The sequence below is a fragment of the Vespula vulgaris genome, chromosome 4 (assembly GCF_905475345.1).
Source record: "Vespula vulgaris chromosome 4, iyVesVulg1.1, whole genome shotgun sequence".
In the NCBI taxonomy this organism is placed as follows: domain Eukaryota; kingdom Metazoa; phylum Arthropoda; class Insecta; order Hymenoptera; family Vespidae; genus Vespula; species Vespula vulgaris.
Genome location: NC_066589.1, coordinates 3,219,518 through 3,244,642, shown reverse-complemented (window position 1 = coordinate 3,244,642; position 25,125 = coordinate 3,219,518). Strand labels below are relative to the sequence as shown.

The window sequence follows — 25,125 nt, the reverse complement described above, 5'->3', positions numbered from 1 at the left end:
GGGATTATTGATCAAAACTACTTCGTGATCTGGCAGCTTGTTGTCTGTAGTTGCCATGACATCAACCCATCATACGAATTTACTTTTCTCTTCTGTCTTTCTGACTGTTACTGACACTATCCCACGCTTTCGATTAATATGGCAGTTTGTTTGAAATCGAAGCTTTAAACATTATATTGAATGTACACAGAGTTAGTAGGACAACATTTCAGTATCAGTTTAAATATTCTAAGTTTTCATAATGCTTTATAGTATTTGCTTAAATATTAACAATAAAAAATGATTTTTATTATTATTCATTAAAAATAGAACTTTCTCACTATTTAACACAAATTAATAGAATTATTCTATTAATTTTTATTTGTATATAAGTTTTTATATGTAACCTATACATAAATGAACGAAAGATTTACTTCTTTTGAATTAAATATATATAGCATACAAATTGTGTCGATAATACAGTTAGGGAGGAATAAGTCAATATTCGAGAAGATTGGTATTAATATTTAACTGTCCTCTAGCGTCTAAACTTTGTATCAGATTTTGTACATACCAGCGCTATCTAGTATGAACGTGAAATGAGACGACGAATGTGGAGAAGTGTTATGTGTGATTTATTATTTATATTACGTATTTAGAAGTTGTATACAATACATAAAAAGAGTATGCTTAATGTATTGATATTTTTATATTATATTAATTTTGAAATCAGTGTAAAATAGTTCCTCACGTATAAACTACATCTTTATAAACTGTAAGTTTTCGCTATATTCTTTATTACGTACATGCTAGAAATTTACCGCCTATTTGTTTGATTATTAATTATTATTTTTCATATAAAGTTTATTCTTATAAACAAATGGTATTTTAAGCAAATATTTTTTTATGGACTCTATTGATTATTTTAAAAATAGTACGTTAATTATGACAAAGAAATCATTTTTAGTAATTCTTATGTTATTCTGATCTGTTTCTCATAGAGAAAGTATATAATTAAAGATTCCTAATATTGTTATTCTTATAGGTTCAACTTATTTTAAAGAGAAATGATGTTATAATAATATTATATCTAATATTTATAAAAATGGCGGATCAGGATTCATTTGAAGATCAATTCAATAATACTATATCTTTTATTACAAGTGATATTGACGCTGAATCTCCTATATCGCAATTAAAGATATCCTTTATCAAAACTTAAAAAATTTGAATATCTTATACGAAATAAGAATTAATGTTTGTGTTTTCCTTCATTTTTTATATTTTATTGGTTATACGAGGCACTGGAGAGTGCAAATCCAACGTTTCAGATAAAGGAATGGCAGCAATTGTTAGAGAAATCTTGGTCTACTTGCAAGCGAGAGTTGTTAGATCAGAATGTTTTCAGTCAAATTTTGCCTATGGTTCATTCTCTCCTATGTCGAGTAATTTTTAATTTGCATGAACTATATTTCATTCATATTGAAAATATTCATATATTTAGCTTTTTGTAACAATAGAATAATAAATTTATACTTAACAGATTTTAAAACAAATTGATATACTTTTGACAAATACTACAGTATCAAACATTTTGAATAATATAAAAGATAAATTACTTAATTGTGAAGATATATTGCATTTTTATCAAAAATGTGTGGAATATGTATCTAGCTTTGGAAAGGTTTCCGTTGAATATGTTAAATCACTATCTGATATTTTACCATCTTCTATAAAACTAGTTTTTGAACATTGCAAGACAAGGTAATTTATCGATATAGTAGTATATAGTTTACTTAATTAATTCATTATTATATATATTTTTTTTAATTTTAATTCTTTTTAATTTTATTTTTTTTAATTTTATATATTTTGTTACACAAAATTATTATTTTTTAGTTCACATATTTATGGAAATTTTTTTAAAGATTTATCTAAGGAATTAATGAGTCTCTTCCAAAAAGCAAATGGAATTCTTAAGATATTTTTGACTATTTTAGAAGATGTCATTATTTTTGATGTGAATATAGAACCTGAGATGGGATCATTACTAAATGGTACATAATTTTATAGGGTTTATGTTTTTTAATATATAATTTAACTTAGCATTTTGCTTCTTGATTAATCACTGTTTGCTTATTTTATCATATAGTAATAAAATTACTTGGTGCTATTGCTGCAAGTTCATATGGTCTAGACTTAAAAACTTTTGTGGGAACAACAACATCTTTTGCTAAATTAGCTATAATTTATTCCAATGACATCAAAACAACATCTCCAGAAAATGTTATTACATCATTTCAACAAATTACACAGGAAGCTAATATTTTATATTCCACAATTTTGGTATTAGTATTATCATTTCTTTTTATTATCATTTGAACTGTAATTGTGAAAATTTATTTATGCCTACTTTATAATTAGGATCCAAGCAATAAAAAGGAAGAACGGACATTGAAAGGAGCTACTATAATTTTAAATATCATCACTAAATTGACTTCATCTTACTGCAAATATTTAAGTAATGATATTCTCTTTACATTAGTTGAACTTCTATTGCATCTACATAGGTATATCATTGTTTTAACTTTCTTTTGATTTATAAAATAATATATTGCTTTAGAAGATAATGCAAAGAATGTGCATTGTTTAATTTAGATATACTGCTTTCTTAATGGACAACATAGCAGTTGATATGTTGAACAATAATATATCATCAGGAACAAATCTTCTTCTAAATATTCTTTTGAAAAATAGCAACTTTAACCAAGTTTGTTAATTTCCTAAATTTTATTATTTATTGTTAGATAAATAAATTTTTTTATATTTATTTTTATATCAAACTATTTTAGATTTACTTTCAATATAGACTAAAAAAGGATGTTGATAAATTAGGTTTCCATTTACTAACACTTGCAATTTTGAAAGCAATAAACGCTATTCCGTATGATAAATATTGCAAGTGGATCTTAGAAACACAATCAATACTCGACATAATGTTCACAAATTTTGATTGTTGTAAGTAATTATCTTTTCTTACGAATAAGTCAATAGTAATTTAGATTATTTTTATAAATTTGTATAACTTTTGTTCTATAATAACGCATTTCTTTTACGAAGTGCAAGAAGAACTTTGTATCGGAGAATTGCAGCTCTCAGGCAATTACAACTTCGAAGAAAAAGCAGGACCGATCGATCTTTATGCAGCAACTTTGGTGTCGATTTGCAATCTCATTATTTCCATGCCTTGTGAAAATTTCCATATTGTTGAAAAGATATTACTAAAAAATCTTTTGTGCGGATTTTTTTGGAGTTCCTTACTTAGTTCTGACGTTTGGTATTGCATAGGACGGTTAGTTAATCATTTTCTCAATTATACTCAATCATTATTTATAATTTGGAACACATCATTATTTTTTTTTTTTTTTCAGATATAGCTCACCGCATTTATGTAGTTCTCACGTGAAATATTTAATGCACATATATGCCGTTTTGGCCGAACGTCGCAATGCTCTTGAAGTGTGCGTTTTAAAAAATTTAATTAGTAGACTTTATACTTTATTGCCTGAAAATGAAAAGCATTCTGTAGTGATCGAATTAGGCGATATAGATGCGTGTTTATGGTCATCTTTTTCACGATTGTTACCGTATAAAACGCGTATGATTATATGCGAACGCTTAGCTTTTAGCGTTACGAACATTTCAAATGTAGTCGATAATTTTTTACAACAGCCCAGTGCCAGATATTGGTTTCAATTGGTAAATATAACTTGGAGATCTTAATGGTAAATTGTTTGATATCAAATATGAATTTGTGCTCTTATTTATATTATTTTTATATTAGATGAAATTAATACCAGCAGTGAGCAAATTTTGCAATATAACGGAAAAAGAAATGATCGATGTTATATCCAAATTATGGAATTTTATCACAAATATCATTGAAGGATGCGATTACAGATATTCATTTATATTATCTGATTTTTCCATAAATGTACTTGATGGTACTCAACACGACTTTTTTTACCATGATTCTGTATGTATAGTTCTATTCTCGCATTCGAAGGACAAGGATAAACATCGATCTATATAATTTTTTTTTTTTTTTAGATTTTAAATGCTATAGCTAATTTATCTTTGCACGCATTACCTCATGCAAAAATAAAAATAGCGTATTATTTAGAAGATTTAGCTATGATATTTAAGAACGACCAACCTAAAGTGATCAATGGGTTCGCAGAGTTAAATTGTAAATTGCTAGAGGATGAAAATCCGTGGGTATGTCAAGAAATGCTCGAGAGTTTCGATCGTTTGGCACATACGTGTCCTAACGAAGAACTTGTGGCAAAGGTTGCAAATGCGATTTCCAGAAAATCAACGATTTGCGATTCCGTGCCTGCATATTTATCTTACACGCAATATTATAAATTGCAAGATATTTTAAATGTTAAATCGTATTTGTTGTGTTTAATCAAAGATTCTATGAACGACGATACGAAACATATATGTATGGTTTTCAAAGATTCTAAAAAGGATGTAAAAATACCAAGGATAGAAACAGAGAAAATGAAATATGAAAATATGTCGAAAGAATTGAACGAACGTATAAATAAGATATGCAATGAATTAGAAAGTATTATAAAACAAAAAAATGATATTAATGATACTACTTTACGAAATTTGCGAGCTGTGCTCACAATGCTTACTGAATAATTTGTTAGAATAAGTCATATATAGATAATCAAATTGTAAATAGGTTACAAACATTTAAAACCTGCGTTTTATTATTAGCAGTTAAGAAATTGCAAGATTGGATAACATTTGATATAATATTATACTATGCGTAAGAATAAGAATTAGACTTTTCTATTGATTATTTAATGCATAATAAAATTTATATTTTTGATATATATATATATATATATATATATATGTATAATATAGTATCGTGGTATCATTTAATACTGACATTTTGAGTTCATTCACAGATGCAGGAGGACATACTACTTGTGTATATATTCAAGATACGCACGTACACATGTAAAGACCATTTACATGTCATTTACATCTGATTGCTAGGTAAAGAGACTGATTTGTAAACAATTAATAACACATCTGTTTAACAATTATAATATCGAATTTATTGTGTTATTTATGTTTTCATGGTGCTTTGACATTTTATATAAAATAAGAGTGAATCTTAAATGACAATTTTACATATTACTAAATACATCAAGTAATGGCTTAATAAGCAAATACATTACATTTTGATTATTTAATAATAATAGTCTCTACTATGACGAGACGACTTTAACCCTTAACTCCACCCTTAGTGTGCCTCTGTAACAAGATAAATGGAAGTAAAATTTTATTTTTAATCAACGTATTTTTGTTTGTAAATCTTGCTATAAATACGTCAATAATAATTTTTTCATTTCGTAGGATTTTACATACCGTCAGAGGTTCCTTCTCTCTCTTGTTTACAATTTTGCAATGCGGTTTAGCAAATACTCCGCAGCTTTGTTTGCATACGCAATCCTCTTCAATTTCGGTATTGACGAGTCCATTAAGAATTTTTCTGGCAGCTACTTGAATGAATTGTTTCTTTTGATTAGGTTTCGCTTCCAAGAAATTGTTTGAACTAAATGCAGCTCCACCGGACTGTAAGTAATGATTATTAATCAAGTGGATCGTTAAATAAAATAAAAGAATACTATAGAATGTATACTTACGGATATGGCGAAGTCTGCGCAGACATCACTGGTCGATAGAACCATGTTATTTCTAAGTTCGTTATTTCCTTCCAAAGGTTTCTTCTTGCTGTCAGAGAAAGTATAAACACTGTCATAATCATAACCGACAATATTCTTTTGTGGCTTTCCAGAAACCAGAGTGTCATTCGGGAACCATACGTGGTAGTATGTCAATCCGAGATCACGATATATTTTTTGTCCAAGAAGTAAGCGCAATTGCTGTAACTGTTTAAGATTTTTGTTTTTATTAAATATCGATAGAATCGAGTGGAACGTCGTTAAAGGGGCCGAATGGATTTTAAACAAAATAAACTTACTGAAATAGGCAGAGGACTCTTTTCGCATGGACTAGCGATAACACCGACAACAGCTTTAGCTGCTTCTGGTCTGAATGGATAATTTATTGCTTGTTCATAAGCACCGGTTAATTTAAAAGTACCAAATTCAACGTCATATCTTTGTTTAAGATATTTCAATGTTAATCCTATGTTTCCTCGAGTAGCATCCTGAAAGTTATAATATAAGAGGAACATGAGTGACTGTATTGTCATGGACAATTTATCGATATGTTTTATGTTAGATGAATTTAATTAGATTACTTGTAGTTTTAGGATTGGGTTTGTTCCTTCGAATTTAATGTTCTTTACTTCACCCACGATGTTTGTGCTACCATCGGTTGTGTAATGGCGTGGCCAGCTTATGTGTTCGCCAAAGCCAACGAGACCGATATGAGTGTCACTATAAATGCATTTCAATTATTACTACTGTATTTTTTTCTTTTTTTTAATTTCTTATAATTAAAAATTAAATTTATAATATAATACGCACGTTATGCCTTGTTGTTTCAGCTCTTCTCTTAATTCTGTCATAAGTGGTGCGATCATATCCTTGAAGATTTTCTCATTTTGCATATCCTCTTCTACTATGAAGATAATATCGGCTTCTTTCTTCGGTATTTTTACGTTGAAGGAATCGCCGACAGAAATTGAATTTGTGCCAACTTTGCAATTTACTAAAGGAATAATACTTTGATTTATTTTCAATCGATTTTGTTTGTCATTAATAAGAAAAAAATAAATATTTTCGTTGAATTAATTTATGGTAGAGAAATATAATAAAGAATAAGAAATACCGCAACTAGAAGGAATGCTTATGCCAAAGACATTGTGTTCGTAACAAGCAGCATAGTACGCAAATGCAATCAAACAAGCTCCTTTCTCAGGAGTGCTGGCACTAACGGCCTGATCACAAGCCTCCTGATAGTGAGTCGGATTTACGTAGTTGAAGCAGGAACTAAAATATTAAAATATATGTAATAAAAATATGATACATCTTTCCTTTGATTCTGACATGAACAATTAAGATAAATATCTTAAAATAAATAACCATCAGGTACCTTAATGACGAAGAAGAACTGGTGAAGTATTCGGAACAAATTGGAGCGTGTGCGCTAGCTTTAACAGCAGTAGCTGCTGGGCAATCTTCTTTCAATTTATAAGCATTTCCGAATTCTGTTGCATCTTCAGTAATCTGAAAATGTTATGGGACTCATATACGTTATTGCATAAATAAATATATCATTAGCAATAGAATTAAAAATATCATAAGAGTACTTTTCCAGATGGCAAATTATAATCATCGTATGGTTCGTTGTTGCCATCACCAAGAAGTCCACGTAATTTGCTAAGGTAAAAGCCAGAGACTCGAACTGTACAGATCATAGGTGCTTTTCTACTACAAATTACGTGTACACCATAAGCAGACTTCACATTTATTGCTGGTATTGTTAGGAAGGCCTGTAAATTCTTCGTACTGGCAGGATAATCCGCTGGTTTGTTATTTACTAATATCTGTCGATATATTTATTTTATAAGTTTTTTTTTTTTTATAAATAATGTAATAAAAGCGATCAGTAATCTTTCAGGCTTAAATCTTTTAATTATATACTTACGTTTCCATTATTCTTTAGCGTGATACTTTCTTTAGGTTCGGTAACAGTTACACTGACTAGAACTCCGTTCTTTAAATTCGCAATAACAGAGAAGTTTCCATCTTGCATATCCTGTACTAAAATATAGTTGCATGTTCCAGGCAATGTGAAATGGTTTCCATCGAATGTAAAAATGTGTCCTCCATCAGCGACAGTTCCTGTCTTACTGAATGGTGGCACGATGTCGGTTAGATGCAAAGTAGGCCTGAATAAAGATCATCATAAAACAATACAATTTTGGAACAGAAAGGTACGAACACATACAGTAGAAAATTACAAGAATCAATCTTGGGCATACCTGTACGTGTAGTAAATATCAAGAGGTGTTGGTAATTCAGCGTTGCGCAAATGATTCAAGACTGAAACCCTCAAGGTAGAAATACCAGGTAACTTAGCTAAAATACCAAAATCGGTTACTACTTCCGTGTTGAAAATATTTTGAACATTATTTAAGAGCGAATGAGTCTCCAACAGATCGATTAAGGACTTAAGTGCATCAAGGGCTTTCGTATAGATAGTATTAAGTTGTGCAGTATTGTCAGGCTGCAAAAGCAAAACAAAATAATTTTCATCGTAAAGAAAATTTTTTAAGATTTCGTAAGAAATCGTATTACAATGATATGTACCTTTTGTCGTTTGATAATCGCCATTATGTAATCGCACGTTGAACCGAAGAAGTCTTGTAATTCTTTCGTTGGTAACATTGCCTTTATTATTTTGCAAAGTTCTTCAATAGGGCTTGTAAATGCCTCCGGCACTTCGAAGTTTACTATCTGATTATATTTTTCTTTTACAATTTCATAAACGGGTAAAGCCTTTGCTTGGTTAATGAGCAAAGTTATAAATTCATTGGTATCCTTCTTGACTTGATCAAGTGCTTTGAATATAATTTTGGCAATATCTTGAACAAGTTCTGTTCCAATAACAGCCAATTCTTTTATTTCTTTTTGATGATTATTAATAATATTTAAAACAGCTTTCAAATAAGTTATAGCTAAGTTAGCAACCGCATCTAACACCTTCATGCACGCTTCGAAGATTTTATTATAGGATTCTTGTATTTGAGGGTATATTGCTTTCACTGATTCAGTAAGTGTTGAAATAACTGCGTTGTATTGCTTCGAGAGCTCGTTTAATTGTTCCATAAGTTGTTTAATAATATTATTGATCGCAGTAATAATTGATCCAAAGTGTTTGTTCCTGTTATAATTGCACAGTTTATACAATGATATTATTTAAAGAAACGCTTACACATTAGTTGTAGAATTACTTACAAAGTCACTTGGATCTCTTGGATAATTTGGTCAGCATGAAGTTCGTTTTTAAATTTAGTTAATTCGGTAGAGTAATAGTCCAAAAGTACTTGTATATTTGGTTGAGCTTTCTTGGCGTGTTCTAGTAGATCCCTGAGCTCAGTTACAGTTTCCTTAGCCAAATCGGTAGCAACTTCTTTCACTCGTTTTGCTATATTAAGAATGTGATTTCGAATGTGATCCTATATGCAAATAAAAATATAGTCGCAATTAATATAAATATAATATATAGCAAAGAGTACGCAAATATATTTGTACATAAATATTGTATATTACCGCTAGATATTCTAGATTATCCTTGTTAAATTCAAAATCAGGTTTCAAAAATTTGTTTTCATCAAGATGCACTAAGATATGGAACAAGTTTTTCTTTTTACCATTTTGGTAAAAATCAGAATGAACTTCGGCAAGTTGTCCGAGTACAACACGGCCATTAGCAGTCAATTTGTCATTAGGGTTGTCTGCACAAATATGATTATTTTTTATATATTTTTTAAAGCAGATTATTAAAAATATATATCGTTTAATCCTAACTTACTCTTTTCATATTCTACAAATTTGAAATTATTGAAATCGTTTGCTTCGAAACTAATAATACAAGGCTTGCCGTCGAGAATATTAGTTTCTACTTCTATTTTCTGCAAGTTTTTAGTAAATTCCATTTTTGCATCCGATCTAATGATCTCTTTGTTCGGAGAAGTTATCAAGAGATGAACTTCATTGAGATTAGCAGAGAATAATTGTATCAAACTCTTTGGTTTCTGATTTACATCCGTGTATGAAAAAATAGAACCAGCTCCAATTTCATTTTCTGATAGTGTCAAATGTGTTTTATGTTCGATCTTGAGTTGTTGACCTTTACTGAGTACTTGGAAGGATCCAGTTAGATTATAACCCTTCGGAATTGGTAGACGTAACACTTTAGCTACTATATTGATTTTTTGCGCTTTTTTTGCGAAAACATCAATATCCACATTAGCATCCAATAGATTTTGGTCGCTACTATGCAGTTTACCTTTTACTACCATGTCCTGAGAAGAATATGGAAAATATTATCTAGATCTTCGTAAAAACTTAATTTATTATAATAATTATACCTTTGTCTGTGACGGATATGTAAATTTGGCTTCACCATTAAGAGATAAACTAGTTTTTTCAATGTTTACGTCGCCGTTAATAGATAAGCTTGTTTTTTCCGTAGGTCTATTTTTTCTATCTAAGAAGGAAGAAATTTCTAATTTGTACAGTCCAGTTTGCTTAGTTTTAGGAAGATCCAAGCTTGCAACAAGTGCTAGTTCGCGACTGGGTAAAGTTAGAACAGCAGCTGTAATTATAAAAGAAAGTTATATTTTTTTTTACAAATAATAATGTTCACAAATGCGATAAATGAATATTTTAAAAATCTTATCAGACATATGTTATAAACAAAACATATTCTTACCAGCTTCTTTGGGATGAACGTACAGTTGATAAGTGTATTGAGATTTATCTTTAGTGGAGTGCATATATAAACTGGCTGTATGATCAAATCTATCATTTAGATATTGAGTACTAATTTGTAATCCAAATTCGGCAGGTATGTTGAACTTTCTCAAATTGAATTCAACCGTTTGTTGTTGTTTGAAATAAGATTTCTCTGAGAAAAAATGAATCATTAAATTATACAATGTTATATACAAAAATAGGATTGTTCATAACAATAATAAAAGAACTATGGTTTAACTATTCAATTTCAATAGTTGAATTTAAAGATTTAATTATGTATGTCATCAAACTATCGTTTTAATGATTCTGAAATACTCACTATCGGTATCCAAAGTGGCTTGCAGTTTAAAATGTGCACAGTCTTTACTTTGTTCGCAGTAACTATTGAATACGTGTACTTCTTTATTAGTAAGTTTGACTTCTCCAACAATTGCGGATGGTCCGAAATTTGCATTTAAAATCATAGCTATTCCAACTTCACCGTCAGTTTCGTGTGTCAATTGTTGACGAGTGTATTTGAAAGAAGAACTTCTTGTATTTTCGCCGATTTTTAAGCTACCATTACCTTCTACAATAATTTTGCCTTCTTCCTGGCGTTTTTTATAATTTGTACTGCGGACATAAAAAAATCTTAGATATGTCAGATTGTCTGTAGCATAATTTCACGAATTTTTGGAAGTATGTTCTTATATTACTTTTGTTATAAATAATAATAATAATAATAGGCAATGTGATCTGTTGTTATGAATAATGATAATAGGCAATACCTTCCGGTTACTAAATTTTTGCCGTCACTAGTGACAGTGATGATAATTCTTCTTCCAGTCTTAGCAGTCGGCTTATTAGCTATCTCAGCATGAATTTTACGTTCTTTTAGTTTATCGCTGTCAAAGTTGATGTTAATAAAAAAGTTATCAACACTTTCTAAGTTGATTCGCGCATCAGCGATAACAAATCCTACCGGTGTTTTTACTTTCCATTCGCCTAAAAATCAAGGAATAAACATTGAAGAATAAATTGATAAAGCAATCGAAAACTTAATTGATAATTTCAATCACCTGTATAATCAGTGTCACCAACTTTTTGGAACTTAGATAATACTTCTGTCACACCGTGTGGGCTGGTTAAAATAAAGTGAAACATCGGTGCTATCTTGTCTTTTTGAATTTCAGTGCTCAATGTATATTTAGTATTATCCAATTGTAAAGTGGCATCGGTTTGTCTATAGTTGTCTGGTTTTCTCTAAAACATCAATATAGCAAGATCGTTATTATGATGTTGTGATATTATATTCATGATATATTCTTACAATTTATTTAAAATACCTTGTGACTAAGATGAAGATCGATATTCTGCAGTTTTTCCATAGTCGTCGTAGCTTTAGCGTTTATATCAATCGTTGATAGATCAGAAGCATACGCACTGTCAAAAGACAATGTTCCACCTTTGTCACCATAATACAATTTCATTGAGGCAGAACCTTTTCCCATATCATCGGAGATGACATTATTGAAAGTATTTTCAACAATTAAAGGTGAGAATTGAAGAGCAGTCAACTTGATCTTGCCAACACCTTCATTGCTATTATCACCGTGTGTATATTTCCCATATACGTTGAGTACAATATTTTTATCGTTGTTGTATGTAAGATCATCAACACCTGAATACTCCAAAAATCTATCGTTTTTAAGAAGTGAAGATTTATAACGGTATTTAATATTTTTTAAATTCTCAAACGGCAGTTTCATTTCTGCCTGAGTATCGAAGGTGAAAGGTTTGTCCACCTTATTACCATAAACGTAATTCCCATTGACCTGTAAATTATTATTACAAAATCATTCAAATGTATAATTTAAATTATACTTAATTTCAGAAGATAGAATTATACAATAAAATAACATACGAGCTGACTGACGTACCATAAGTTCAAAGTCATTTCCAAGAGATGATTGGACTTTATATGCGACGTCATTCTCACCATAATCACTGGATATTCCAAAGGCCAAAGGTTTGGGTGGAAGCGATCCCGATAATTTGAAGTACAATTCTGCGCTTTTTTTATCCGTATTTTCGATAGGAAGATTCTTCCTGTTTATATCAACCACTACATCACGTCCATCAAAATTGATGAACTTCCATTGCGCATTGCTATTGAAAGTTAACAAGTTAAAATTGAAATCTTTAACGTCCATGTCGCAGATAAACTTCCGCGAATCGCCTCCTTTTGTGACATAATCTGTTATTTCAGATTGCATTTTAATATCGTAATTGTTTCCTTTCTTGACGGATTCTCGTTTATTGGAAAATACTATATATCGTCCATTTGGTAGAAGGGTATCAGCTTCGATCGTTAATTGACCATTGTATAGTGTACCTTTTAATTCACCTTTTGCGTTTAATTCTAGTTTGGATGAGAGAATTTCAAGTATATTCTTTGTATCAATCGATGTCCTTGTTACGTCAGACACAGATGACAATTTGATGCGTTTATTCGCATCTTTGCTCGCATCATACAACAATTCAACGTTAAGTGCGTATTGTGATTCAGAAATGGTCAAGTCTCCGTGACCCTCGATCTTACGATTGTACTTAGGAATATCGATCGTAATACGTCCATTTCCTTTGCCATTTTGGTAGTTTAATTGTCCTACAGCGTTCACATAATTTTTAACATTAAAATTCAAGTTTCCATTGAGATTTGGACCACTTTGACTTTTTAGAGCGAAGTCTAGATATTTATTCCCACCAACCTTAACGATAGCTTGGGAATTAAAGTTATCTGGATTTGTTTCGATACCAGTATCAACTGTAACAACTTTGCCGTTTAAATTGAGATTGCCATTCAGTTGTAAATTAATATGGGATCTACTTATGTCGTGAACGACGACACCATTAACCTCGTATTTACCACCTGGCGATAGTTTAAGAGAGTTCTTGAATTCGCTTTTCTTTCTTAGTTCGAGAACAGTGCGCTTCGACTTCAATTCAATTTTATTCTCCAGAAGTTCAATCTCTAATTCGACTTCGTAATCGCCATCTTTGACCATATTGATCTTCGCGCCCACTTCGGAACCAAATTGGAATTTTTCGTATTTTATTTCGAGATCTGCGTCTATCGATGTGTCGGTTAATTTACCTTCTAGTTTTAAAAGTGCATTCATAGCAGGGTATGTTATTTTATTCGATCCAGATAAAACATAATCAGATGGAGTCAATTTGTACACAGCGTTTTGGGTCAAAGTGAAACGATTGGTTTCAGAGTTTGGATCAGCGCCGTGAATAAAAACGAATTTATGTTCAAATTCATGTGGTTGCCTTTTGTATTCCCATATAGCATTAAATCCAATATTTGGATCTCTGGAGGGCACAGCTGACAATTTAATTAAATAATTTCTTTCACCTAGTCTATTACCATCTAATTTTAAGGCTAAATTCTCATCCCCATAACCAAGTTTTACATCGACGATCGCCTTGTTAGGTGTGGAAACTGCGAATCCGTCAAGACTAACTATCTTTTTGCCACCACCCGTGACCACAACATTTTCAAACGTGTACTTTTTGCCATCTTCATGATCGGTGATACTCACGATACCATCGATATTATATAATTGACCACCATGTCCGCCTTTAACCCCCATCTTCGTACCTGACAATTTTTCGATATGTTCCGGTACCTTATATTCCAATACAGGCTTATACTTGTTGCCATTTGCGAGAAGTCCAACACGGAGGGAATATTCGATAAGATCATTGTGAACGACAATCGAGAATGTACGTTCCTCAGGTTTGTTTTTCAGGACAACTAAAGCCGAAGCCTTTTTGAGAGGTAAATTGAGATCTGCCTTGATGTATTTATCCGGTTGAAAACCACCTTCTAAGAGTACAGAAATATGTCTGTTCGTTTTGCTGTTGGGTGTGTCCAATAAGATTTCCAAAGAACGGGCATCCGGAACATTTTTGTTATAATAAATTTTAAAATGATAACTCTTTACATCATTGTTTTTAATAGATAAGCCAAATTTAGTGGGTCCACTCAATGGATAGAAGGGTTTCGTTGGAATGGATTCAATGTCATTGTATGGGAGTTGAATGTATCCACATACGGTCAGACCAAAAAGAGAAGCCAATTGATCGAAACAATCAGAATATTCCTTGCCTTTGTCAAATTTAGGTGGAACGAGATTTTCACCTTTCGGTCCGGATGTAAATAGAATTTCGCTAGATACACTGATAAGTTCTTGTGTCTTTTTAGGTATACCAAAGTTAACGTCCAAGCCAGAACCATCGAGTACTTTGATGGATACGTCCGATGCTGTATCGGTATGGAGAGTGGAAACGAGAATCACGCCAGAATTCCTATCCAATGCCTCAAGCATCATACTACCAGTGACTCTGATTGAAGCACTTGGCTCAAGAGCAAGTCGAACAGCTGCGTTTTCTCGATTCTGTATGATGGACGCGATATCAAATTTTCCTTTAGCTTTCATATGAACGACACTTGTTCCGGTTACACCCAAAGAAAGTGGGATACCCAAACCAGTTGGATAGACCAGTTCGGCATCCAGAAAGTGAAGATGATTCTTGAAATTGTAATCAAAGTCCTTAACCAGATCAAATCCTTTTTGAAGACTGTCAAAAATCTTATCGATAAGATTCTCCGCTGTGAATTTCTGAGGATCATCCTGATAACTCAAGTATGCGAGTTCGACGCCAAATAATTTCAAAGATAAGTCTACGCTAAGATTTTCATCGACCTCGGTATTTCGTAGGCGTACGTTCTTCGCAAATCTGTCGAGTTCTCCCTGTTTTACTTCACGTCTCCTACGTTTTAATTCTTCGAAACGTTTGTATATGTAATCCTCTATTTTGAAGGCAGTATCGACGACTTCCTTGGAAGTCTTTGTATTAATCGAATATTTAGTGAATTGCCCTTTCGGTCCGAAGTAATGTTCTATAAGTCTATCAAGATTTTCTACACGTGTATCGAGTTCAAGGAAATTGAAGGATTGTCCAAATATTTCAGCAGTGAGATTCAAGCTTGTCGAACGCGGAATGAAACTATTTTGACTGTAGATGACGTTACTTTCGGCGGAGGAACCAATGCCGAAAGCCTCGACATTATAGGACAGTTCGTTGTTGAAAGAGAATTTACGGAAGTCTTCTGGGAATTTAGTGCGTGGTTTGATATGATGCAAGAGTTTTTTAGCAGCTTCCTTGTTAGGATCCGTGGATGCTCTCAGATTGCGGAGATGACTGGTGATGAAAGATCCGACCTGATTGACGGTTTCCTTATCTAATAATTCGTTTAGTTTATCGGCAACGTGTGGACAGGCGCAATTGACCAACGACAGATATGTCTTTATTCTAATTTCACTGTCCTCATCACGGTCATTCAATACATTGAAAACGGTATTCTTCCATTTCATCGAACAAGTAGTAGGCAAAGCTTCGATAGCAGCAACACGTACTCGATTACGTACTTGTTTGTCAGCAGCGATGTTTGCTAATTTCTGTAGGGTAGCATCGTCCAGGTACTGTGTATTCCCGAGTGCCTTCAAAGCAGAAATCACTTGGTTCTCTTGTGTTCTGCTCTTTGTCCTTCCGTTTCCTACTTTTTCACGAATCTTATGGATGGCTGCTTTTACCTCCGGAACATTGTCACAGGAATGATCTTTGCAGTGTTTGCCAATTACTTGTCCAATTCCAAGGTAACCAATTCGAGGTAAATCGGGCTGATTTAAAAGAGACGTTATGGCCGTGACAGCTGGAAGGTTCACGTGTCGAATCAACGGGAGACTAGCATAGAAGACGTAATTCTGTAGATTGGTCAGCTCATGATTCTTTATAAGCTCTACGGCCACTTCGGCTGCTTCGCCAGTACCAGCGCGGAAAAGGGCATCCAGCAAGATCTTTTTGTCAGAAACTTTATTAAAACCTGCACCAGCACTGACCTTGTGATATACCGAAAGAATGTCCTTCTTATTGCTCACTCGAAGTACTTTGACAAGTTCAGCAAATTTTCCGGCTGCCTTCGCTTGAACAACATCGGTTTCTTCCTTCGATACGGCTTTGAGAGCATTGCTAATTGTATCTGCTGATGATTTTGCGACCGGATGTGGAACTTCGAAAATCAAAGACTTGGAAACGGATACTGGAGCAGATGGATTGTCACCTTTCTCGCCTTTAAACGTTAAAGTTGTCTCAACAATGGTTTTCGCTCCAGCTTCTCCATTGCTAAATGGTCTGTATTTGTAACTTTCCGTAGATGTTGCCTTATTTAAGATACCCTGCTTATAGCGTTGTTCAATCTTCTGTTGAGAAGCGAGCAAAGGCGTAGATTTGATACCAGCTGACGTATCGAATACAGACGTGATGAGTCCTTGTCTGATGTTTTCGCGATAGGAGCATTGTGAAAGATCCTTGAATTTTTGTACGAGCAAGGAGTCACCCTCTTTTTGGAAAGTGAATTCCGTCAAACAGTTGCCAAATATATCAGTCTGTGTAGAAAAACATAAAAAATAAATAAGAACTTAGGATTGATAGTCAGAAATTTGTCTTTAACGGGTCGTTAAAATGAGCTTTGTTTTATTTTCTCTCTTCTGCAGGCATACATGCAAGCTAATTGGACCTTATCCATGGGTCGACTCGATCCCTTTTTTAAGTCGATCAATCAAACGATGTTATTATATTATATGGTCACTTAGTACGTATTATTATCAGAAGTTAATGCAATTCATGATCATCAGGATAAATTAAATAAGCTGATAATTGCATCTTCGTCTACCATGCAATGCAGAGTAATAGTCAGTAATTTTGATTTATCCTTGAACTAACGACTCTTGTCAATTGAACATTAAGGTTATTGACAGGAGGAGATTTCTTACAGAGTATATGTAAATAAATGAACAAATATGCTATATATTAATTGATAAAAATTTGTGTGTACCTCGTGGTGAACGGTAGAACCGTATTCCAGTTGAACAGCTGATTGGAACAAAGAGGCAACGGCTCTCTTGATGTTTAAAGATGCTTGAGAATCATCAGGCTCCGCACAAACATCAGGATCAATGTGACCGTGATGGTAGCTAAACTGAAGAGCGTACTTCTGAATGTCCGACAAGGGCGCTGGCTGAAAAATATAATTATAGGTACTTTGAATATTCTGCGTTTTAAAATGTGAGTAAATAAATAAATAGATTTTGTTGTTTAGGCAGATTGTATCGTTAAAAATTTGGAGGACACTTACAGCATCATTCAAGTGTACATCCTTCAGTTGTAACTGTAGAACACAGTCTGGTTTTGCAGTCAATTCAACAATGGCCTTCAAGTTAAGAGTAGCATCGCCTTGAGAATCCGTTACAGATGTTACAGACTTTCCTTCCAAACGATATATATAGGTATGTCCTTCTTGATACACTTTTGCATATTGTCCTGCAATTATTTATTAATATTATAAACTTGCGCAGTTCTCTATGCCTGCTATTATCATTTTTAAATTTTACAACTCACCTCCGTGACAACCTAGATTGCATTTTTCTGAAACAAATTAAATTTTAAGCATTATATCGCTGCGTGAGGGAAAAGAAATTTGTATGTACGGACTTTAATATATGGAAGTATTACGGAATTATAATCTGTACAAACATAGTGTTCGACTAGCTGTACCATCGAAATCATGTGGAAATGTTTACGTTGATAGAGGGTCACTGAACTAATTCAAATCGTATAGGAAACGTTTGCGAAGCTGTTGTATTGCGAAGAGTCATAAATTTAATCCCTAATGAGTAAGGGGCGTTCTCCCCACTTTCTCAGCTTTATGTCCCGTGGTTTTTCTTTTGCTTTGTTCTGCGACTTGCGATTACGTGTGTGGCATGATAATTTTATTTAATTGTTTATAGAATCGGGGACTATTGGAAAGCCATGCCGTTTGTAGAACTTTATATAAGTAGTCGAATAGAAATCCGCTCATTGGTTAGGAAAAATAGCAAAGTGAAGCGATTTAAGCATTAAAAATGAAGAAAAATGAAGCATGAAATAAAAAGATTTAATAGCAACATTGATCAACGTCAAAGTCCTAATAACTCAAAGTCTTAATAATTTAATTCTCCAAATAACATTTTAATTACACCTCGTTTCTTTTTTATTCAGAACGATTTCAATATGATTTACTCCTTTTTCGTGATAACAACGTAAGGACAACTTTGATAAAAAGCGAATACGCGTGATTCGTTGTTTCATCGAAAAATAGCTAACATAGGGTCGATACGGTTCATCGATGTTCGCAGAATGTTATGTTTTTTAAAAACAAGATAGGGAAGAGATAAAAGAGCGCTAAGTACGTTCTCTCGTATTCTATAAAAGTTTTTCGTGTTTATGATTGATTAAAACTCGATTGAAGCTATTCTTGTATTCGAGTGAACGTGATGCACATCGTTTTCTTAATTAAGCAGAGATCAACATAGAGAGATCGTTATTTCTTTTCAATTTCTTATTCGTAAGATTAAAAATCGCTTTCTTCCATGATTCAGTGATAATCGCTGTTGACTTATACCGCGACCCAAAAGTGATACGCTCAATAGTATCTTCTTTATCCGTATTACTCAACGAACTCTTGTCTTTGTAAACAACTAAATATATTAGAGGAGAATAATGTATTTATTTGCGGCGAATTTATTATAAAGATTACTAATCTTTTATAAATTTATACAGTGCGTTTATAGAGCAGTTCATATTGGATCTTTATGAATAAAAATTATAATAATTTTATAAATGTTATCCGTAAAAAATCTATTTTAACAAAATAATATAATATATAATCGAGGTGAATGATAAAATTTGTAATATTATGTCGCATTTCCTTAAACTTCTTTCTTATCCAATGCGAAAAATTGAATTTTATCATATGAATGATAAAAAGTTTATAACGACTGCAATGATAAATTAAAAATACTTGATAAAGTTGAACTATGATCATCTTTTCTTTTCTTTTTTATATGTGGCGTATGCGTTAATTCGCAGCAACAAACTGAATGCAAATGTTACAAAATTTTTACATCTTTTGATATTACCATATTTGTCGAGATCGTCCGTGTTATCATTCAGTAGTGAGAGCGAAAAAGTTATCTATTTATTACCCAGTGTAAAAATTTTGCTTACACGAATTATTCACATATTCCTCGCATAATTATCTTATCGTAGAGAAATAAAAGAAAAGAAAAGCTACCGAAATTAGATGAAATTATTACGTTAAGGTGACAATCGTTAGTCGGAGAGGCAGAACAAATTTTTTTTTATTTCTCAAAATTTCACATATCATAAATCTGTCATTAAAGAATAAGAATTGTAATATATCATATAGTTGAAAAACGGTAACGGGGTTACACATCTCTACGAAGTAATAAAAAGATTATTGGGAATTGACGATGGTAGGATGATAGCAGGGACATCAGATCAATTTACCAAACGTCCGGTTTAACCCTGGGGTCGTGTAATCACTTGAATGGTACAGACATCGTACTATGCAGTGATATGTTGTTAGCGTATGTACAATTTACCACTTTTTTAATTACCATAAAAATTACTTCCCGAAAGAGTAAGGAACAAATTTCAAGGCCCTTCTTAGAAATTCTCAACTTTCAGAATTGTTTGATTTAATAAAATCTTAATAGTTATATATTTACGAATAATTATTAAGATTCGAGACGATGAGTGATTATTAATTTTTGACTTTTTTTTGCCCTGTAATTTATTATATTACTCAAAATATCAGTATTATATAATTCTATCATCAACTAGATTAATTCTTCATTTCGACATCTTGCTAAAATAATCTTTAACCTTGATATAACGCGTAACCTTTATGATTCATTAAATCTTGCCACCGGCACTGATAATCGTTGACGCGAATTGATATTAGGAAACGATGGATAACGTTCTCATATTATAACTTAGTATCTGATAGCATATAATCCACTTAATTTTTTTTTTTTTTTACTTTTTTCACATACTTGTACGAATAATTTCACATATTTGTAGAAATACGAATTATACCTATGAAAATCATATTAAATCTATCAAAAAAATATTCTTATTGTTAATTATATCAAAATGTCGTCATAATCAAAATGCTAAGTAACATCTCCACGTGGTACCATTCACGCATTTATCATAGGGTAAATATTTATCTTCTACATTATAGTAGAAAAATACAAAAATTGTACTTTTCGACTATATCGCGGCATTTACAGTTAGTCACAAGAATATTCGTGTATTCCTTGAAATTAAATAACTTGTTTTAGATTAAATTAAGTGTTCTAAAATGATGAGTTTTACGATATAATGACGATATAATAGCGACCTCATAAATCTTTAAATGATCATAACTCGCTTTATATAGAATTAATTGGATGTATCCGAAGCAACGATCGTTTTATAACTTTGATTCGAAAATTTAGTTAAAAGTTATATCTATGGAATATTACAGTAAAGTAAAAGAAAAGGAAAAGCAAAAAGAAAAGTAAAAAAAAGAAAGAAGAAAGAAGAGGAAGTTACTAAACTCGCTAGAAAATGATCTTAAATGATTTTAACATTAACAGGATCGATATTAACGAAATGGACCGAGGAAGATCCTTGTAAAAGACGATTTTATGTTAGGGGTAGACTTACTTGCCGAAGCCGATATAACGGATAAAAGGACGAAACCAAGGATGAGGAAGGCTCTTAGAAGCCGAGGTGGATGCCCCATGATGTTGTTGCCGTTCGACTCGTTCGGCTTCCGGACCTTTCGTATAGTCCAGCACGAAATCGCCGAGAGACACGAAGCGGCCACGAGAGCACACCACAAAAGCTTCGGTACTTTTCTTCGTGCGTGCTTTTATGCTCTCGTACCTTCTACCATATACCTCCCCGTCTTTCCGCCCTCTCTTCCCCTTCTTCTCGGGGGCAGTGAGTTAACACGTCTAACCTTCGTATATACCCTCTATTCATTTACTCGCTGTCGAATAAGATAACGATGACGAAGAAGAATAAGGAGGAAAAGGAGGAGGGAAGAGGAAAGAGAAAAAGACAGTGTAAAGGAGGAAGAGGAGTGAGGGAAGACGTTCCTAAGAAAGCAAAGCGATCATTTTAAACATTATTTACAGGAAAGAAGTCTCGGTCAGGGTAATAAGCACTTCGTTTCTTGTGTCAACTTGGGCATGATTGCTCGTGATTTTCTAACGACAAAATAATTTTTGCGGATCGACGACCTTATTGCGTTCGTACGCCCCTTTCTCGGAATATACTGGTTCTATGAAAAATTAGTTTTTCAAACAAATACTCGAAATAATGTCAAAATTATCGAAACGCAATCCTATCTAACAGATTCGTTTATCTAATATATTTTATAGTCATGCCATTGATTTACCCGAGGAGATAAATAATTGCATTTCGTTATTTTACTTTTTCTAACTTTATAATCTTAATGGACTTTCATGTTACCTTTATATAAGAAAGCTATCACCGAATGAAAAAGTTAGTTAATATATTTAATATTTCTGAGTAAAGAACTACATTTGAACTTTCGTAATCTGAAGTACTGCAACTTGAAAAAAACTTTTAATTGAAATTTTGTTCTCCAATCTTTCAATTTAAGATGAAGAATACATAGTTATTTTTTCCTCGGCTTTCCTAATTCGTACTTCTATCGATTTTCCAAGTGTTTCTTGTTACAAAAGTTTTAGTGTAGATAAACATTGTTCAAACATATAAAATCGCGTTCCGTGTAACGAAGTGTTGATTTCTTTTAAAAGAATAAATAATATAAATCAATATTATCTAATTTAATCTGTAGTATTTATAATTAGAAGGTTGTTAGTTGTTCCTCCGGTAAACATGGCAAGTGTAAAAATTGACATTTGAATAGGAACAAAGTTCAGAAGCAGACTGTACATAATAAGAAAATCTTCTAAATTTATTCTACGTTAAAGTAGCTGCATGTTGATATCGTTATTCAAACGCAAGCTATCTTGCTTTGCGGAACAGCGGACTGGAGTTTGACCGGTCACCTCCCTCTTCTATATAGATCTGAGGAAAAGTAAATATCTATCTTTCCATTCTGTTATTCTTAAATAAATATGCATATATCTTTCGTACATTCAACTACTGGTATCTTATTCTTTACACAATTATTTAATCGTATTCTTTACACAATTCCAAATTGATTCTAATGGCATGATAGAATAATTTATAGTTTCCATTTATAATTCCCGCTTACAGAAAATAATTTATACATTTAAATTACAGATTTTTTAATATCGCTTAAAAAAAAAACAATCAAATTAATAATCACTCGATATTTTCAATACTATTGAAAGATAAATGTTTGAGAAGTTTTAATCGAATTGCTATAATGTATATATAATAATGAAAAAATTGTTCCAAAAAATTGAATATCATTCATTAAATCGGAAATGTTAATTAAAAATAAACATTTTATCACATGGAAGATGTTTTTTTCGTAAAATACATATTCAATATTGAAGGAAATATTAAAATAGAAGAAGAAACGATCGAAGCGACTCTCTTGCCGTATTCTGTAGGCAATAAGTATCATCAATTTCTAGGTCGGTAACTGAGAAATTGTAACGTAAAAATCGATGAATTACATGCGATATAATGTATTTTGTGTTTGTATTTGCGAATATTCCAACATTTTTTAATTACTAATGCTATTCATAAATAAATATATTTTTTAAGGAGTATCAATAATATAGATAAACAGTATTATTAACAGTCAAATGATAGATTATGAGAATTTAAGTTTTTTCGAGTACTTCTTTCTAGTTTATATTAGAATAGAAATATTTTAATGTAATTAACGAAGTTACACTTTTTATGTTTTCAAGTGTGAATTATTAAATGGAGCATAATTAATTTTGTTTAGAGTATCATAGACTTATTTTTGCATATGTCTATGTAAGTAAGATGAATTTTTCTGAATGTTGAATGATTCGTTCTATTTTTTTTTCGGCACGACTAAACATAATTATGTGATTCATATGATATAAACGTTATCTATATGCCACAGGGTAAAGCTTTTTTATATTCATTGATGAACTACGTCAATATATCCGGAATATGTTCATATTATTTACTTATTATACGAACGTACGTATTACAATTTTCATTTTAAATTATTTAACTATACAATTTAGAAAATTAGATTCTGTCAACCATTTAAATAATGTTGAAATATTACTACAATAATACATGAGAAAAATATGTATAAAAATAATTTTATATTGACACTAATTAAAAAATTGACAAAAATTATATTATCAAAGTCAGCAATCAATTGCGTGAATTTAATGTTTTTATAATCATTAATATTTTTCTACATCAAAATAGTATATAAAAAGTAAACAAATAACAGAATTTCGGACATTTATTGTATTTATGTCGCTTCCAATGTTACCATCAATAGAAACAGATAGTAGCGCCATAGTGTCATCGGTTGGAAGCAAGATTAAACATGGACGGAACATGAAAGGTGTATAGTGAAAGTTTAAAAAATATTTTTTACATTGTTTTAATCTAAAAAACGTACCTTTTGAATAATTGAAAGGTGAAATAATTAAATCGTGCATCGTTTCTTTTTTTGATAACTGAAAATTGTTATTCACAGAATATGCTATTTATATAAAAGTGTGCATTCCTTGATTGCATTGGTGCATGAAAAAATACAGGAGTAATGCGGAAATATAGGATCGACGATTTCAATCCGAGTTCCAAGGTTCTCTCTGCACGATTCGCCTCTTCCTATTTTATCTGTATTAAATATTGAGCACGATCCAGTAGATTGATTTTAAATAATTATACAAACTGTACGATGGTTGTGCTACAAAACCGATAAAATTTGTAGTGGGAGGTAGTAGCGAAGCAGATGGTAAGGTCAACGTTGGGACATCTTCTTCGAAGAGGGAGCGCTACGATCTCTTGGCATCGGCTGAGCTGGGTCATGGCTGCGAAGATTCTACTCTATTGTTTCTTTCTTTTACAATATGCGCAACAAGAACGCAAATGTCTACGTATATACACAGAAAAGATTGAGCAAAAATATATATTTGTGACATTAAGAAGGTAAAATATTAAGACTTGTGAAATGAACTGCGTTCATCGATCAAATATGATTTTTTTTTACAAACCATCAACGCCGATGCACCTGTCCTCAACGAAGGATCAAAATTTCGCCAAGTCATAAATCGAACAGCTGAATTTTCGTAGAATCATCGATCATACCTTGAAACACGCGGAAGAGCTTCAACCCTCGGATCAAGTGCACCTGTCGTGCGTTGTTTCAAAATATAGCCACAAAATAATAGGACCTTTTTTGTCAAAGGCGCCAGGCATCTATCAACGAAAAAAATATTAAAGAAAGGAAAACAAAAGCTATAGTTTATTTATCCTCCTCGTTTACTGATTCTCTCTTGGTTATGGCCATTTTATCTCTATCTCGCATCCGACATTTTTACTATGAGGAATGAGAGTACTACATAACCGTATTCCTCTATTCCATCATTCTCCCATTTCAAAGCTGGAGGAAAATATGTAGTACCGAACGCATCTA

The 25,125-nt window shown here is 32.0% G+C and overlaps 2 protein-coding genes across 2 annotated transcripts; one reads left to right on the top strand and one right to left on the bottom strand.

Moving 5' to 3' along the window:
* Positions 1-571: 571 nt before the first annotated feature.
* On the top strand, positions 572-5,365 carry LOC127063397 (uncharacterized protein C1orf112 homolog). Its single transcript, XM_050993141.1, has 13 exons — positions 572-754; positions 1,025-1,180; positions 1,278-1,424; positions 1,523-1,743; positions 1,879-2,036; positions 2,132-2,325; positions 2,404-2,549; positions 2,638-2,749; positions 2,832-2,997; positions 3,100-3,331; positions 3,411-3,738; positions 3,824-4,015; positions 4,090-5,365. Exons 2-13 carry the CDS (start codon positions 1,085-1,087, stop codon positions 4,690-4,692), a joined length of 2,595 nt encoding a protein of 864 aa, XP_050849098.1. The 5' UTR covers positions 572-754; positions 1,025-1,084; the 3' UTR covers positions 4,693-5,365.
* On the bottom strand, positions 5,098-21,380 carry LOC127063396 (apolipophorins). Its single transcript, XM_050993140.1, has 26 exons — positions 21,186-21,380; positions 18,030-18,056; positions 17,767-17,951; positions 17,467-17,649; positions 12,440-17,017; positions 11,846-12,334; positions 11,579-11,762; positions 11,288-11,504; positions 10,840-11,132; positions 10,477-10,671; positions 10,133-10,359; positions 9,574-10,066; positions 9,312-9,496; positions 8,997-9,217; positions 8,349-8,922; positions 8,021-8,265; positions 7,684-7,927; positions 7,346-7,582; positions 7,129-7,262; positions 6,865-7,025; positions 6,561-6,744; positions 6,332-6,470; positions 6,050-6,238; positions 5,712-5,957; positions 5,434-5,640; positions 5,098-5,319 (listed from the first exon to the last, which is right to left on the bottom strand). Exons 1-26 carry the CDS (start codon positions 21,262-21,264, stop codon positions 5,290-5,292), a joined length of 10,146 nt encoding a protein of 3,381 aa, XP_050849097.1. The 5' UTR covers positions 21,265-21,380; the 3' UTR covers positions 5,098-5,289.
* Between the last annotated feature and the right edge of the window lie 3,745 nt (positions 21,381-25,125).

Excerpts from the sequence above, each read along its gene's own strand:
- LOC127063396 (XM_050993140.1), bottom strand. The coding sequence starts at position 21,264 with ATGGGGCATCCACCTCGGCTTCTAAGAGCCTTCCTCATCCTTGGTTTC. Across the intron at positions 9,218-9,311 it reads ATAATCTAGAATATCTAGCG|GATCACATTCGAAATCACAT; the intron begins GTAATATACAAT and ends ATTTGCATATAG. Across the intron at positions 7,263-7,345 it reads ATAATTTGCCATCTGGAAAA|ATTACTGAAGATGCAACAGA; the intron begins GTACTCTTATGA and ends TAACATTTTCAG.
- LOC127063397 (XM_050993141.1), top strand. The coding sequence starts at position 1,085 with ATGGCGGATCAGGATTCATTTGAAGATCAATTCAATAATACTATATCT. Across the intron at positions 2,550-2,637 it reads CTTCTATTGCATCTACATAG|ATATACTGCTTTCTTAATGG; the intron begins GTATATCATTGT and ends TGTTTAATTTAG. Across the intron at positions 4,016-4,089 it reads ACTTTTTTTACCATGATTCT|ATTTTAAATGCTATAGCTAA; the intron begins GTATGTATAGTT and ends TTTTTTTTTTAG.